At 35.4% G+C, this 13,430-nt stretch overlaps 1 protein-coding gene across 1 annotated transcript in view; it reads right to left on the bottom strand.

The window, feature by feature from the left end:
- The window catches only part of ADAM10 (ADAM metallopeptidase domain 10), a 194,947-nt gene that overhangs the window by 106,919 nt on the left and 74,598 nt on the right, over positions 1–13,430 (bottom strand). Inside the window, exons 3-4 of the mRNA XM_037833846.1 lie at positions 9,553–9,671; positions 7,368–7,526 (exon numbers count right to left, since the gene is read on the bottom strand). Coding sequence (XP_037689774.1) covers positions 7,368–7,526; positions 9,553–9,671 — 278 coding nt within the window. The remainder of the gene's footprint in view (positions 1–7,367; positions 7,527–9,552; positions 9,672–13,430) is intronic.

Raw genomic sequence — 13,430 nt, 5'->3', positions numbered from 1 at the left:
GCTAAGCAGGGGAGATCTGGCTTGTGGAGAACAGGTGCCTCGTGGACGCCACCTGCTGGTTAGATAGAGAAAGTGTACTCCACGAAGCTGTAGATCTGATAAATTAGAGATAAGGACTTCAACTGGTCTACAAACCCTAAAAGAACCCTATCAAGTTCAGCAAATGCCACGAGGCCAAAAACAACAGAAAATTATAAAGCATATGAAAAAACCAGACGATATGGATAACCCAAGCCCAAGCACCCAAATCAAAAGACCAGAAGAGACACACCTAGAGCAGCTACTCAAAGAACTAAAGATGAACAATGAGACCATAGTACGGGATATGAAGGAAATCAAGAAGACCCTAGAAGAGCATAAAGAAGACATTGCAAGACTAAATAAAAAAATGGATGATCTTATGGAAATTAAAGAAACTGTTGACCAAATTAAAAAGATTCTGGACACTCATAGTACAAGACTAGAGGAAGTTGAACAACGAATCAGTGACCTGGAAGATGACAGAATGGAAAATGAAAGCATAAAAGAAAGAATGGGGAAAAAAATTGAAAAACTCGAAATGGACCTCAGGGATATGATAGATAATATGAAACGTCCGAATATAAGACTCATTGGTGTCCCAGAAGGGGAAGAAAAGGGTAAAGGTCTAGGAAGAGTATTCAAAGAAATTGTTGGGGAAAACTTCCCAAATCTGCTAAACAACATAAATACACAAATCATAAATGCTCAGCGAACTCCAAATAGAATAAATCCAAAAAAACCCACTCCGAGACATATACTGATCACACTGTCAAACATAGAAGAGAAGGAGCAAGTTCTGAAAGCAGCAAGAGAAAAGCAATTCACCACATACAAAGGAAACAGCATAAGACTAAGTAGTGACTACTCAGCAGCCACCATGGAGGCGAGAAGGCAGTGGCACGATATATTTAAAATTCTGAGTGAGAGGAATTTCCAGCCAAGAATACTTTATCCAGCAAAGCTCTCCTTCAAATTTGAGGGAGAGCTTAAATTTTTCACAGACAAAGAAATGCTGAGAGAATTTGCTAACAAGAGACCTGCCCTACTGGAGATACTAAAGGGAGCCCTACAGACAGAGAAACAAAGACAGGACAGAGAGACTTGGAGAAAGGTTCAGTTCTAAAGAGATTCGGTATGGGTACAATAAAGGATATTAATAGAGAGAGGGGGAAAAATATGGCAAACATAATCCAAAGGATAAGATGGCCGATTCAAGAAATGCCTTCACGGTTTTAACGTTGAATGTAAATGGATTAAACTCCCCAATTAAAAGATATAGATTCGCAGAATGGATCAAAAAAAATGAACCATCAATATGTTGCATACAAGAGACTCATCTTAGACACAGGGACACAAAGAAACTGAAAGTGAAAGGATGGAAAAAAATATTTCATGCAAGCTACAGCCAAAAGAAAGCAGGTGTAGCAATATTAATCTCAGATAAAATAGACTTCAAATGCAGGGATGTTTTGAGAGACAAAGAAGGCCACTACATACTAATAAAAGGGGCAATTCAGCAAGAAGAAATAACAATCGTAAATGTCTATGCACCCAATCAAGGTGCCACAAAATACATGAGAGAAACACTGGCAAAACTAAAGGAAGCAATTGATGTTTCCACAATAATTGTGGGAGACTTCAACACATCACTCTCTCCTATAGATAGATCAACCAGACAGAAGACCAATAAGGAAATTGAAAACCTAAACAATCTGATAAATGAATTAGATTTAACAGACATATACAGGACATTACATCCCAAATCACCACGATACACATACTTTTCTAGTGCTCATGGAACTTTCTCCAGAATAGATCATATGCTGGGACATAAAACAAGCCTCAATAAATTTAAAAAGATTGAAATTATTCAAAGCACATTCTCTGACCACAATGGAATACAATTAGAAGTCAATAACCATCAGAGACTTAGAAAATTCACAAATACCTGGAGGTTAAACAACACACTCCTAAACAATCAGTGGGTTAAAGAAGAAATAGCAAGAGAAATTGCTAAATATATAGAGACGAATGAAAATGAGAACACAACATACCAAAACCTATGGGATGCAGCAAAAGCAGTGCTAAGGGGGAAATTTATAGCACTAAACGCATATATTAAAAAGGAAGAAAGAGCCAAAATCAAAGAACTAATGGATCAACTGAAGAAGCTAGAAAATGAACAGCAAACCAATCCTAAACCAAGTACAAGAAAAGAAATAACAAGGATTAAAGCAGAAATAAATGACATAGAGAACAAAAAAACAATAGAAAGGATAAATATCACCAAAAGTTGGTTCTTTGAGAAGATCAACAAGATTGACAAGCCCCTAGCTAGACTGACAAAATCAAAAAGAGAGAAGACCCATATAAACAAAATAATGAATGAAAAAGGTGACATAACTGCAGATCCTGAAGAAATTAAAAAAATTATAAGAGGATATTATGAACAACTGTATGGCAACAAACTGGATAATGTAGAAGAAATGGACAATTTCCTGGAAACATATGAACAACCTAGACTGACCAGAGAAGAAATAGAAGACCTCAACCAACCCATCACAAGCAAAGAGATCCAATCAGTCATCAAAAATCTTCCCACAAATAAATGCCCAGGGCCAGATGGCTTCACAGGGGAATTCTACCAAACTTTCCAGAAAGAACTGACACCAATCTTACTCAAACTCTTTCAAAACATTGAAAAAAAATGGAACACTACCTAACTCATTTTATGAAGCTAACATCAATCTAATACCAAAACCAGGCAAAGATGCTACAAAAAAGGAAAACTACCGGCCAATCTCCCTAATGAATATAGATGCAAAAATCCTCAACAAAATACTTGCAAATCGAATCCAAAGACACATTAAAAAAATCATACACCATGACCAAGAGGGGTTCATTCCAGGCATGCAAGGATGGTTCAACATAAGAAAAACAATCAATGTATTACAACACATTAAAAACTCGAAAGGGAAAAATCAATTGATCATCTCAATAGATGCTGAAAAAGCATTTGACAAAATCCAACATCCCTTTTTGATAAAAACACTTCAAAAGGTAGGAATTGAAGGAAACTTCCTCAACATGATAAAGAGCATATATGAAAAACCCACAGCCAGCATAGTACTCAATGGTGAGAGACTGAAAGCCTTCCCTCTAAGATCAGGAACAAGACAAGGATGCCCGCTGTCACCACTGTTATTCAACATTGTGCTGGAAGTGCTAGCCAGGGCAATCCGGCAAGACAAAGAAATAAAAGGCATCCAAATTGGAAAAGAAGAAGTAAAACTGTCATTGTTTGCAGACGATATGATCTTATATCTAGAAAACCCTGAGAAATCGACGATACACCTACTAGAGCTAATAAACAAATTTAGCAAAGTAGCGGGATACAAGATTAATGCACATAAGTCAGTAATGTTTCTATATGCTAGAAATGAACAAACTGAAGAGACACTCAAGAAAAAGATACCATTTTCAATAGCAACTAAAAAATCAAGTACCTAGGAATAAACTTAACCAAAGATGTAAAAGACCTATACAAAGAAAACTACATAACTCTACTAAAAGAAATAGAAGGGGACCTTAAAAGATGGAAAAATATTCCATGTTCATGGATAGGAAGGCTAAATGTCATTAAGATGTCAATTCTACCCAAACTCATCTACAGATTCAATGCAATCCCAATCAAAATTCCAACAACCTACTTTGCAGACTTGGAAAAGCTAGTTATCAAATTTATTTGGAAAGGGAAGATGCCTCGAATTGCTAAAGACACTCTAAAAAAGAAAAACGAAGTGGGAGGACTTACACTCCCTGACTTTGAAGCTTATTATAAAGCCACAGTTGCCAAAACAGCATGGTACTGGCACAAAGATAGACATATAGATCAATGGAATCGAATTGAGAATTCAGAGATAGACCCTCAGATCTATGGCCGACTGATCTTTGATAAGGCCCCCAAAGTCACCGAACTGAGCCATAATGGTCTTTTCAACAAATGGGGCTGGGAGAGTTGGATATCCATATCCAAAAGAATGAAAGAGGACCCCTTCCTCACCCCCTACACAAAAATTAACTCAAAATGGACCAAAGATCTCAATATAAAAGAAAGTACCATTAAACTCCTAGAAGATAATGTAGGAAAACATCTTCAAGACCTTGTATTAGGAGGCCACTTCCTAGACTTTACACCCAAAGCACAAGCAACAAAAGAGAAAATAGATAAATGGGAACTCCTCAAGCTTAGAAGTTTCTGCACCTCAAAGGAATTTCTCAAAAAGGTAAAGAGGCAGCCAACTCAATGGGAAAAAATTTTTGGAAACCATGTATCTGACAAAAGACTGATATCTTGCATATACAAAGAAATCCTACAACTCAATGACAATAGTACAGACAGCCCAATTATAAAATGGGCAAAAGATATGAAAAGACAGTTCTCTGAAGAGGAAATACAAATGGCCAAGAAACACATGAAAAAATGTTCAGCTTCACTAGCTATTAGAGAGATGCAAATTAAGACCACAATGAGATACCATCTAACACCGGTTAGAATGGCTGCCATTAAACAAACAGGAAACTACAAATGCTGGAGGGGATGTGGAGAAATTGGAACTCTTATTCATTGTTGGTGGGACTGTATAATGGTTCAGCCACTCTGGAAGTCAGTCTGGCAGTTCCTTAGAAAACTAGATACAGAGCTACCATTCGATCCAGCGATTGCACTTCTCGGTATATACCCGGAAGATCGGAAAGCAGTGACTCGAACAGATATCTGCACGCCAATGTTCATAGCAGCATTATTCACAATTGCCAAGAGATGGAAACAACCCAAATGTCCTTCAACAGATGAGTGGATAAATAAAATGTGGTATATACACACGATGGAATACTACGCGGCAGTAAGAAGGAACGATCTGGTGAAACATATGACAACATGGATGAACCTTGAAGACATAATGCTGAGCGAAATAAGCCAGGCACAAAAAGAGAAATATTATATGCTACCACTAATGTGAACTTTGAAAAATGTAAAACAAATGGTTTATAATGTAGAATGTAGGGGAACTAGCAGTAGAGAGCAATTAAGGAAGGGGGAACAATAATCCAAGAAGAACAGATAAGCTATTTAACGTTCTGGGGATGCCCAGAAATGACTATGGTCTGTTAATTTCTGATGGATGTAGTAGGAACAAGTTCACAGAAATGTTGCTATATTATGTAACTTTCTTGGGGTAAAGTAGGAACATGTTGGAAGTTAAGCAGTTATCTTAGGTTAGTTGTCTTTTTCTTACTCCCTTGCTATGGTCTCTTTGAAATGTTCTTTTATTGTATGTTTGTTTTCTTTTTAACTTTTTTTTTCATACAGTTGATTTGAAAAAAGAAGGGAAAGTTAAAAAAAAAAAAAAAGAAAGAAAAAAGACAAACAAGGAAAAAAAAAAAAAAAAGATGTAGTGCCCCCTTGAGGAGCCTGTGGAGAGTGCAGGGGTGTTCGCCTGCCCCACCTCCATGGTTGCTGGCATGACCACAGACATAGGGGACTGGTGGTTTGATGGGTTGAGCCCTCTACCATAAGTTTTACCCTTGGGAAGACGGTTGCTGCAAAGGAGAGGCTAGGCCTCCCTGTATTTGTGCCTAAGAGTCTCCTCCTGAATGCCTCTTTGTTGCTCAGATGTGGCCCTGTCTCTTTGGCTAAGCCAACTTGAAAGGTGAAATCACTGCCCTCCCCCCTACGTGGGATCAGACACCCAGGGAAGTGAATCTCCCTGGCAACGTGGAATATGACTCCCGGGGAGGAATGTAGACCCGGCATCGTGGGATGGAGAACATCTTGACCAAAAGGGGGATGTGAAAGGAAATGAAATAAGCTTCAGTGGCAGAGAGATTCCAAAACGAGCCGAGAGATCACTCTGGTGGGCACTCTTACGCACACTTTAGACAACCTTTTTTAGGTTCTAAAGAATTGGGGTAGCTGGTGGTGGATACCTGAAACTATTAAACTACAACCCAGAACCCATGAATCTTGAAGACAGTTGTATAAAAATGTAGCTTATGAGGGGTGACAGTGGGATTGGGAATGCCATAAGGACCAAACTCCACTTTGTCTAGTTTATGGATGGATGTGTAGAAAAGTAGGGGAAGCAAACAAACAGACAAAAGTACCTAGTGTTCTTTTTTACTTCAATTGCTCTTTTTCACTCTAATTATTATTCTTGTTATTTTTGTGTGTGTGCTAATGAAGGTGTCAGGGATTGATTTAGGTGATGAATGTACAACTATGTAATGGTACTGTAAACAATCGAAAGTACAATTTGTTTTGTATGACTGCGTGGTATGTGAATATATCTCAATAAAATGATGATTAAAAAAAAAAAAAAAAAAATCCATGGAACCACACTACTCAGTGAACCCTAAGTTAAACCATGGACTATAATTAAAATAAAATGTGATATCATCAATTGTAACAAATGTTCCACACCAATACAAGGCGTTAATAAGAGTGATATTTGGGAATCCTGTATTTTATGCATGATTGTTCTGAAAACCCAGAACTTTTCTAATAAAGGGGGAAAAAATGGAAAAATGAAGCCTGGAAGAAGCTGTCAATTTAGGAAAATAAGACAAAAATTGAGAGACTAGTCTAATTATACTCAAAAACCAAAATATGAGTATCCAAGAGGAATATAAATTAGAGGAATATAGTTTATATATTTTGATGACTTTTAGCTATTGATGATGATGGATATATAGATAGAATTAAAAGTCTAAAAACATCTTCCATTCTTAAAATACAGAAAAAGAACTCTGCAAAGAAATTATCATCACATAAAGATCGTAGAAGACAAAATCCATTATGATAAACTTGAAGCCTTACCAGGCTGAGGCTCAGGTCAATATTCCAAGTTTCCAAAAAGAAATACTCAGAAATTACAAGAATACCTAAAATGTTCCTTTAAGCTACACAAATATCCATACTGTAGTTTACATAAGAAGATAATGATGCTGTTCCACCTTCAGTAGGCCACACACATAATAGCATTAAACAGACTGGCTGGTCTTAGCAATATAGGATTTCTAGTTCAACCATATTTGGTTATCTTATACTTCAAATAAAATTTGTTATATCATATCAACAAAGCAAGACTGGCATGGAAGGACAAGGAAATAGCCTCATTACACAGATCTATTATTCATTAAATTGAGACTTTCCTTATGAAACTATTTTCTAGTCTGATTAATAGCTTAGGAAAAAAAAGCACTTCAGGCTTCATCTGTTGCTACATAGTTTTAAGTATTCATATGCCTTTTTGCTAAAAGCTACTTGATAAAATTTAAGTACTTACTGATATCATCTTCATGATAAATGACAGAGTGAAATGGCAGAGTTCGGTCTTTAATATATCTCTCTGCTGGCTCAACATAAAATGTGCCACCATGAGTCTGGATAAATCCTTCAAATCGTCCATCAGTAACAGACCCATGGCTAAAACTTCCTTCTTCACCTATTAATGAAAGCATCAAACTTTTGAAAAGTTGATTTGCACATAAATGTCAAATTCATTCCCCTTTAAAAATTCATTCCTGTAAATACACTGTCTTAAATTCTGAATATAAATTTACAGGGGAAAGTCACTTTCACATAAAATAATGTCAAACTGGATTTGAGATATGAACAGGAACTAGCATTTTGTTAAGACATACATACATACTAATAACAACAATGAAAAAAAGAATGTCTTTCTTGTTAACCATCATATTCTCAGCAAGTAGCAAGGTGCCTGGCATATGTGCAGTAAGCATTCAATAAATAACAAACAATTGTTAACTTACACTAAGAAAGAGGCAAGCAGACCCACTGCTTAAATATACAGTTTCAAAATAAAGATATTAAAAGTATCTTATGTAAATTTTGCTTTAATTACCATAAGGAAAAAAGCTTCTTTCTCACCTGAAAAATTGTCATGAGCCTTCTGGCTTTCTTGCCAACTTTAGGTTTTGTAAATACCTTTTTTAATCATAAAGTGTCAAATATTTCAAAAGCAACTGAAAAAAGTATATCCACAGTCTTTTTTGAGATATTGTACAAAGATCTGTAAATCTGCCACATCAATTATATTTCTCTAGTAAAAGAAAATAATAGGGGAAAAAAGGGTACTTCTGAGCACCAAACATCAAATGATATGGAAGAGTGGGAGTTAGGGGGAGGTGGCTTAAAAAGTTTTACATTTACCTGTTAAAATTGTCTAATTAAAACAAAAACAAAAATCAGGCTTCTCACTGTTTCTAAGTTGAAGATTAACATTAGTGAGAAGACTGAATTAATCATGGACTAAAGCTAAGAGCCCAAGACATTGGTATTTTAAAGGACATCATTTTTATCTGCAAACTCATTTATAAGTCTTGCACTTTCCTTGGCCATCACATAGCAAAAAAGAGCAGAAACTATTAAATTATTCGCCCAGCAAGATAACTTATCAAGAAGGTAACTTAAAAAAAAGGTCTGACATTAAAATACCTTGACTGATAGAAAAACAATTTCCTTTGGTTATAGAATTATTAAAGTACAAAAAAAAAAGCTTTTAATTCAATAATTAGGTTTAGTCTACACATAAGAACATTAAAATAAAGAAATGCCTCATTTATCTGGCATAATCAAAAAAGAAGAAACACTTCTTTAAGCACTTCTATTTTTTTCATTGTGTTATGATTTTGACTGGAAATCTTTATTATACAGAAATGAAATTGCAAATAACTTTTAACTTTTTCTTAATAACTTGAGTATTAATATAAGGGCTGTAACGGTATTTTGCTCTTCTCTAAAACTCTCAGACAGCTTTGATTTTTCATCCTTTTTTATGACTTCTTCTCACACTTATAAGTTACTAAAAGTAACTTTCTATTGGGTTAAGCGTGTTTCCCCTCCTCTACCATACCTTTTAATCTGGTGTAATAAGAGAAATTGGTTAGAATTGTGAACAAAAAGCAAATAGATTCTGGGGAGGGAAGATTAAAAAAAAAAAAAAGATAATTTCTTCATTTTCTCCAAAACTTTACGTTAATTAAACTCTAGCAAAAAAAAGGCAACTAGATTCTGAGATGGCAGAATCTGGGTGGGGGATGGGGAGGAGGTGGGGGTGAACGACTGTCATTATTTTTGACTGCTAAGATGATCTTTACAGTTTTGTTTAAAATTTTTTCTCTTTTCTTATAAAGCACAGCAAAACTGCTAATTTCTTGCCTGTAGACTAGGAAGATGAAAAATTATAGAAGTCATTAAAAACATATGAAAAATCTAACAATCTGGAGGTACTGGAGAGACTCAAAAGCAAGATACTGTATAATTCAATATTAAAAATACTTGTAAAGATAGGTCCAAGGATTATCTCACTCTTCAAAGGCCATTATCCTTCATGACTCATTCAGTTTCCTGAGGATATACCATCTCTTCTAAAATATTTCCTTATACTTCAAAAACATGTATTTTTTTATGTAGAAAAAATTTAAAGCATTCTTTTAAGTTCAACTTACCAAAAATATGTCCAGTGTAAATATGAGAGGTATCATAATCAAGTACTTTATTTGATGTTTCTATTTTAAATTCGTCACTGAAAAGAGAAGTGTCCCTCTTCATTCGTAGGTTGAAATGTCTGCAAAGGGGACGGCAAAAGTGGAAAAAACTAAAATTAAAAGGATTCCAATTTTAAATAACTTTTTTTTGAAGCCTGAAAAATGTGGACTATGTCACACAATTTGACTGTTAAGGAAATAAATTTTCCTTAAAAAAATTAAAATCTTTTAATTTTTATAAGATTCTCTTATAAAAATTAAAAATAAATCACCAAGATAATTCAATGGGAAATGTATAGTCTTTTCAAGACACGGTGCTAGAACAAACTGATATCCATCTGAAAAGAATTATTGGTGATCTTTACCCCTTATCATACTCAAAAATTGGACTGAATTGGATCACAGACTACATATAAAATCTATAGATACAAACATCTAGAAAAAAATCATCATGGCCTTGGAGTAGTCAAAGATACATTAGACACAAAAACAAAAACCATAAAAGAAAAATAATGAATAAAATGGGTTTTATAAAATTTATAAATATTTACTCTTTAAGAGATGAAAAGAAGAAAACAGACAAACCACAGTCTGGGAGAAAACATCGGTAATGCATATATCTGACAAAGGATTTATATACAGAATAACATAAAAGCCTCTTACAACTCAATAATATGATTTATTTTTAAAGTTTTAACAATTTGATCAAACCTTTCACAAAAGAAGATACATACAAGACTAATAAGCACATGGAAACCTGCTGAACATCACTAATCAACAGGGAAATGCAAATTAGAACTACAATAAGATACTACCACACACCCCACTAGACTGAGAATTTCAAACTGTAGGATGTGGAACAAATAAATGGAACTCTCATACATTGCTGGTAGGAGTACAAAATAGTATAACCACTTCAGAAAACTGGCAGATTTTTTAAAAAGCAAACTGGAGTCTGTGGTCAACAGTAACATTGTAATATGCTTCCATTAAATGTTAACAAAGGCAATATACCAAAGCTAAATGTGTATGAGAGGGGAGTATGGGGGGGGGGTGGCATGGGATTCCTTAGTGGTGGTGTTTGTCTGACCTCACTATTGTATTGTATTGTATGATATTTTTCTTTTTATTATCTTTCTATTATTCCTTTTAAAAAAAACACACCTTTTTGGCCTACTCCTGAATACCTCTTTGTTGCTCAGATGTGGCCCTCTCTTTCTAGCTAAGCCAACTTGGCAGGTGAAATCACTGCCCTCCCCCCTACGTGGGATCAGACACCCAGGGGAGTGAATCTCCTGGCAGCGTGGAATATCACTCCCAGGGAGGAATCTAGACCCAGCATCATGGGATGGAGAACATCTTCTTGACCAAAAGGGGGATGTGAAAGGAAATGAAATAAGCTTCAGTGGCAGAGAGATTCCAAAAGAAGCCGAGAGGTCACTCTCGTGGGCACTGATACGCACAATACAGACAACCCTTTGTAGGTTCTAGTGAATTGGAGTAGCTAGCAGTAAATATCTGAAACTATCAACCTACAACACAGAACCCACGAATGTTGAAGACGATTGTATAAAAATGTAGCTTATGAGGGATGACAATGTGATTGGGAAAGCCTTATGGACCACACTCCCCTTTGTCCAGTTTATAGATGGATGAGTAGAAAAATGGAAGGAAAACAAACAAACAAACAAAGGCACCCAGTGTTCTTTTTCCTTTAATTGCTCTTTTCCACTTTAATTATTATTCTTGTTATTTGTGTGTGTGTGGTAATGAAGATGTCAGGGATTGAGTCTGGTGATGAATGCACAACTATGTAATGGTACTGTGAACAATAGAATGTATGCTTTGTTTTGTATGACTGCAAGGTATGTAAATATATCTCAATAAAATGAATTTAAAAAAACACTTCTTTTGTAGTAATCAATATGCTCAAGTGCTGACTGTGGTGACAAATGCACAACTATATGAAGATACCATGAACAACTGATTGTACACTGTGGATAATTGTATGGTATGTGAATATATCTCTATAAAACTGCAGGGAAAAAATATAAATAGGGATAAAAGTGCTGGAGAAAACATGGAGAGAGGGATGTAACTATTTACTGTTGTAGCCTAGAAGGAGGACAATGTGTTGGTTCCACAAGAAGCTAAGTATGTGGGTGCCGTAAGGTCCTGCAGTCTCATTATGGGGTATATGCTTGGAAGATGAGAGTAGGAACATGGGTGGACATTTGCACACTGGTGTTTATGGAGGCAGTATTCATGATTTGTAATGGGTGAAAGTGGCCCAAGGGTACAACAAGTGAGGAACAGAATGGTAAACTGTGGTGTAAAAAAAAAAAGTCAAACATATAAAAGGTCCAATGACCCAGCCATTCCACTCCAAAAGAAATGAAAAGTATATGTCCATACAAAGACCTGGACACAAATGTTCATAACAGCTTTATTTATAATAGCTAAAAACTGGAAATAACTTAATATCCATCAGCAAATAAAGAGAAACAAACAGTGACTTATGCAATGGAAAATATTCAGTAACAGAAAAAAACCAAACTATTAATAATGTACATTTGTGAAGACACAAAAGATTATTCACAATATAATTTCATATACATGACATCCTAGAACAGGCAAACCCTATCTATAGTGACAGAAAGCAGATCCGTGATTGCCTGGGATGGAAGAGACTGACGGCAAAGAGGAATGAGAGTACTTTTTGGTATGATGGAAATGCTCTATACCTTGATCCAGGTAATGGTTTCCAAGTGTAAATATTTGTCAAAACTTATTTCAAACTATATACTTTGAAGTATATTTCATTTTATGTAAATTATACATTGATAAAGCTGATTTCATTTTATGTAAATAATACATTTCATTTTATATAAATTATACAGCAATAAAGTTGATATTAAAGAAAAAACAATAGTCCATTTCCAAGTGAATAGGGGTCCATAGGTTATACACATTAACTTCATAAAGAATGCTCCCTTCTTTAAGATTATCTATTTTTATATTTTCCTTAACTTGGGATCAATACGGCACCCTTTTATTTTGAGCATGTTCTCATTTGTCCACTTGCCAAAAACTCCTAGGACTTTCCAGATGCTGTGACAAAGACTCTATGCTAGGAAAGGAACACTTAGAGCCTTAAGCTTCCAAGCTACTACAGCAATTAATCAACAAAGACAAGTACATATTCTAAATAGGGACCCCATGGACATAATAAAAAATAGACTACTCGAAACAAACAGGAATACCTACCTGAATACTTGCTGCCCATCCTGTCCTCTCATAAAATTAAAGAACTTTTGCCCTACTGATTGACAAGAAATTTTGACCAAACATGCAAGTGTAAATACACTTTTTTTCTGTTAACTATAGGCTCTAGTTTGCATTGATTGTATTTTTTTCCCCAATACCACCTCATGTTTAACACCTTGCAAGGCTGACAGTCATTTTTCTCCCTCATGTAAAAACATATTTGTATATTTGAGCACTCTAGGTTTCACTGAGTTATACAGTCCCAGTCTTTATCTTCCCTCTTTCCTTCTGGTGTCCTACATGCTCCTAACCTTCTTCTTTCAACCATACTTACAGTCATCTTTGTTCAGTGTACTTATATTGTTGCACTACCATTACCCAAAACTGTGATCCAAACCTCTCACTCCTGTCTTTTCCTATCTGTCTGCAGCACTCCCTTTAGGATTTCCTGTAGAGCAGGCATCTTCTTCACAAACTCTCTCACTGTCTGTCAGAGAATATTTTAAACTCTCCCTCATATTTGAAGGAGTTTTGCTGGATATAAGATTCTTGGTTGGCAGTTTTTCTCTTTC

This window comes from Choloepus didactylus, chromosome 4, assembly GCF_015220235.1.
Source record: "Choloepus didactylus isolate mChoDid1 chromosome 4, mChoDid1.pri, whole genome shotgun sequence".
NCBI lineage: Eukaryota > Metazoa > Chordata > Mammalia > Pilosa > Megalonychidae > Choloepus > Choloepus didactylus.
Note: the sequence above shows the minus strand (reverse complement) of the source record. Positions and strands in the feature narration are given on the sequence as shown.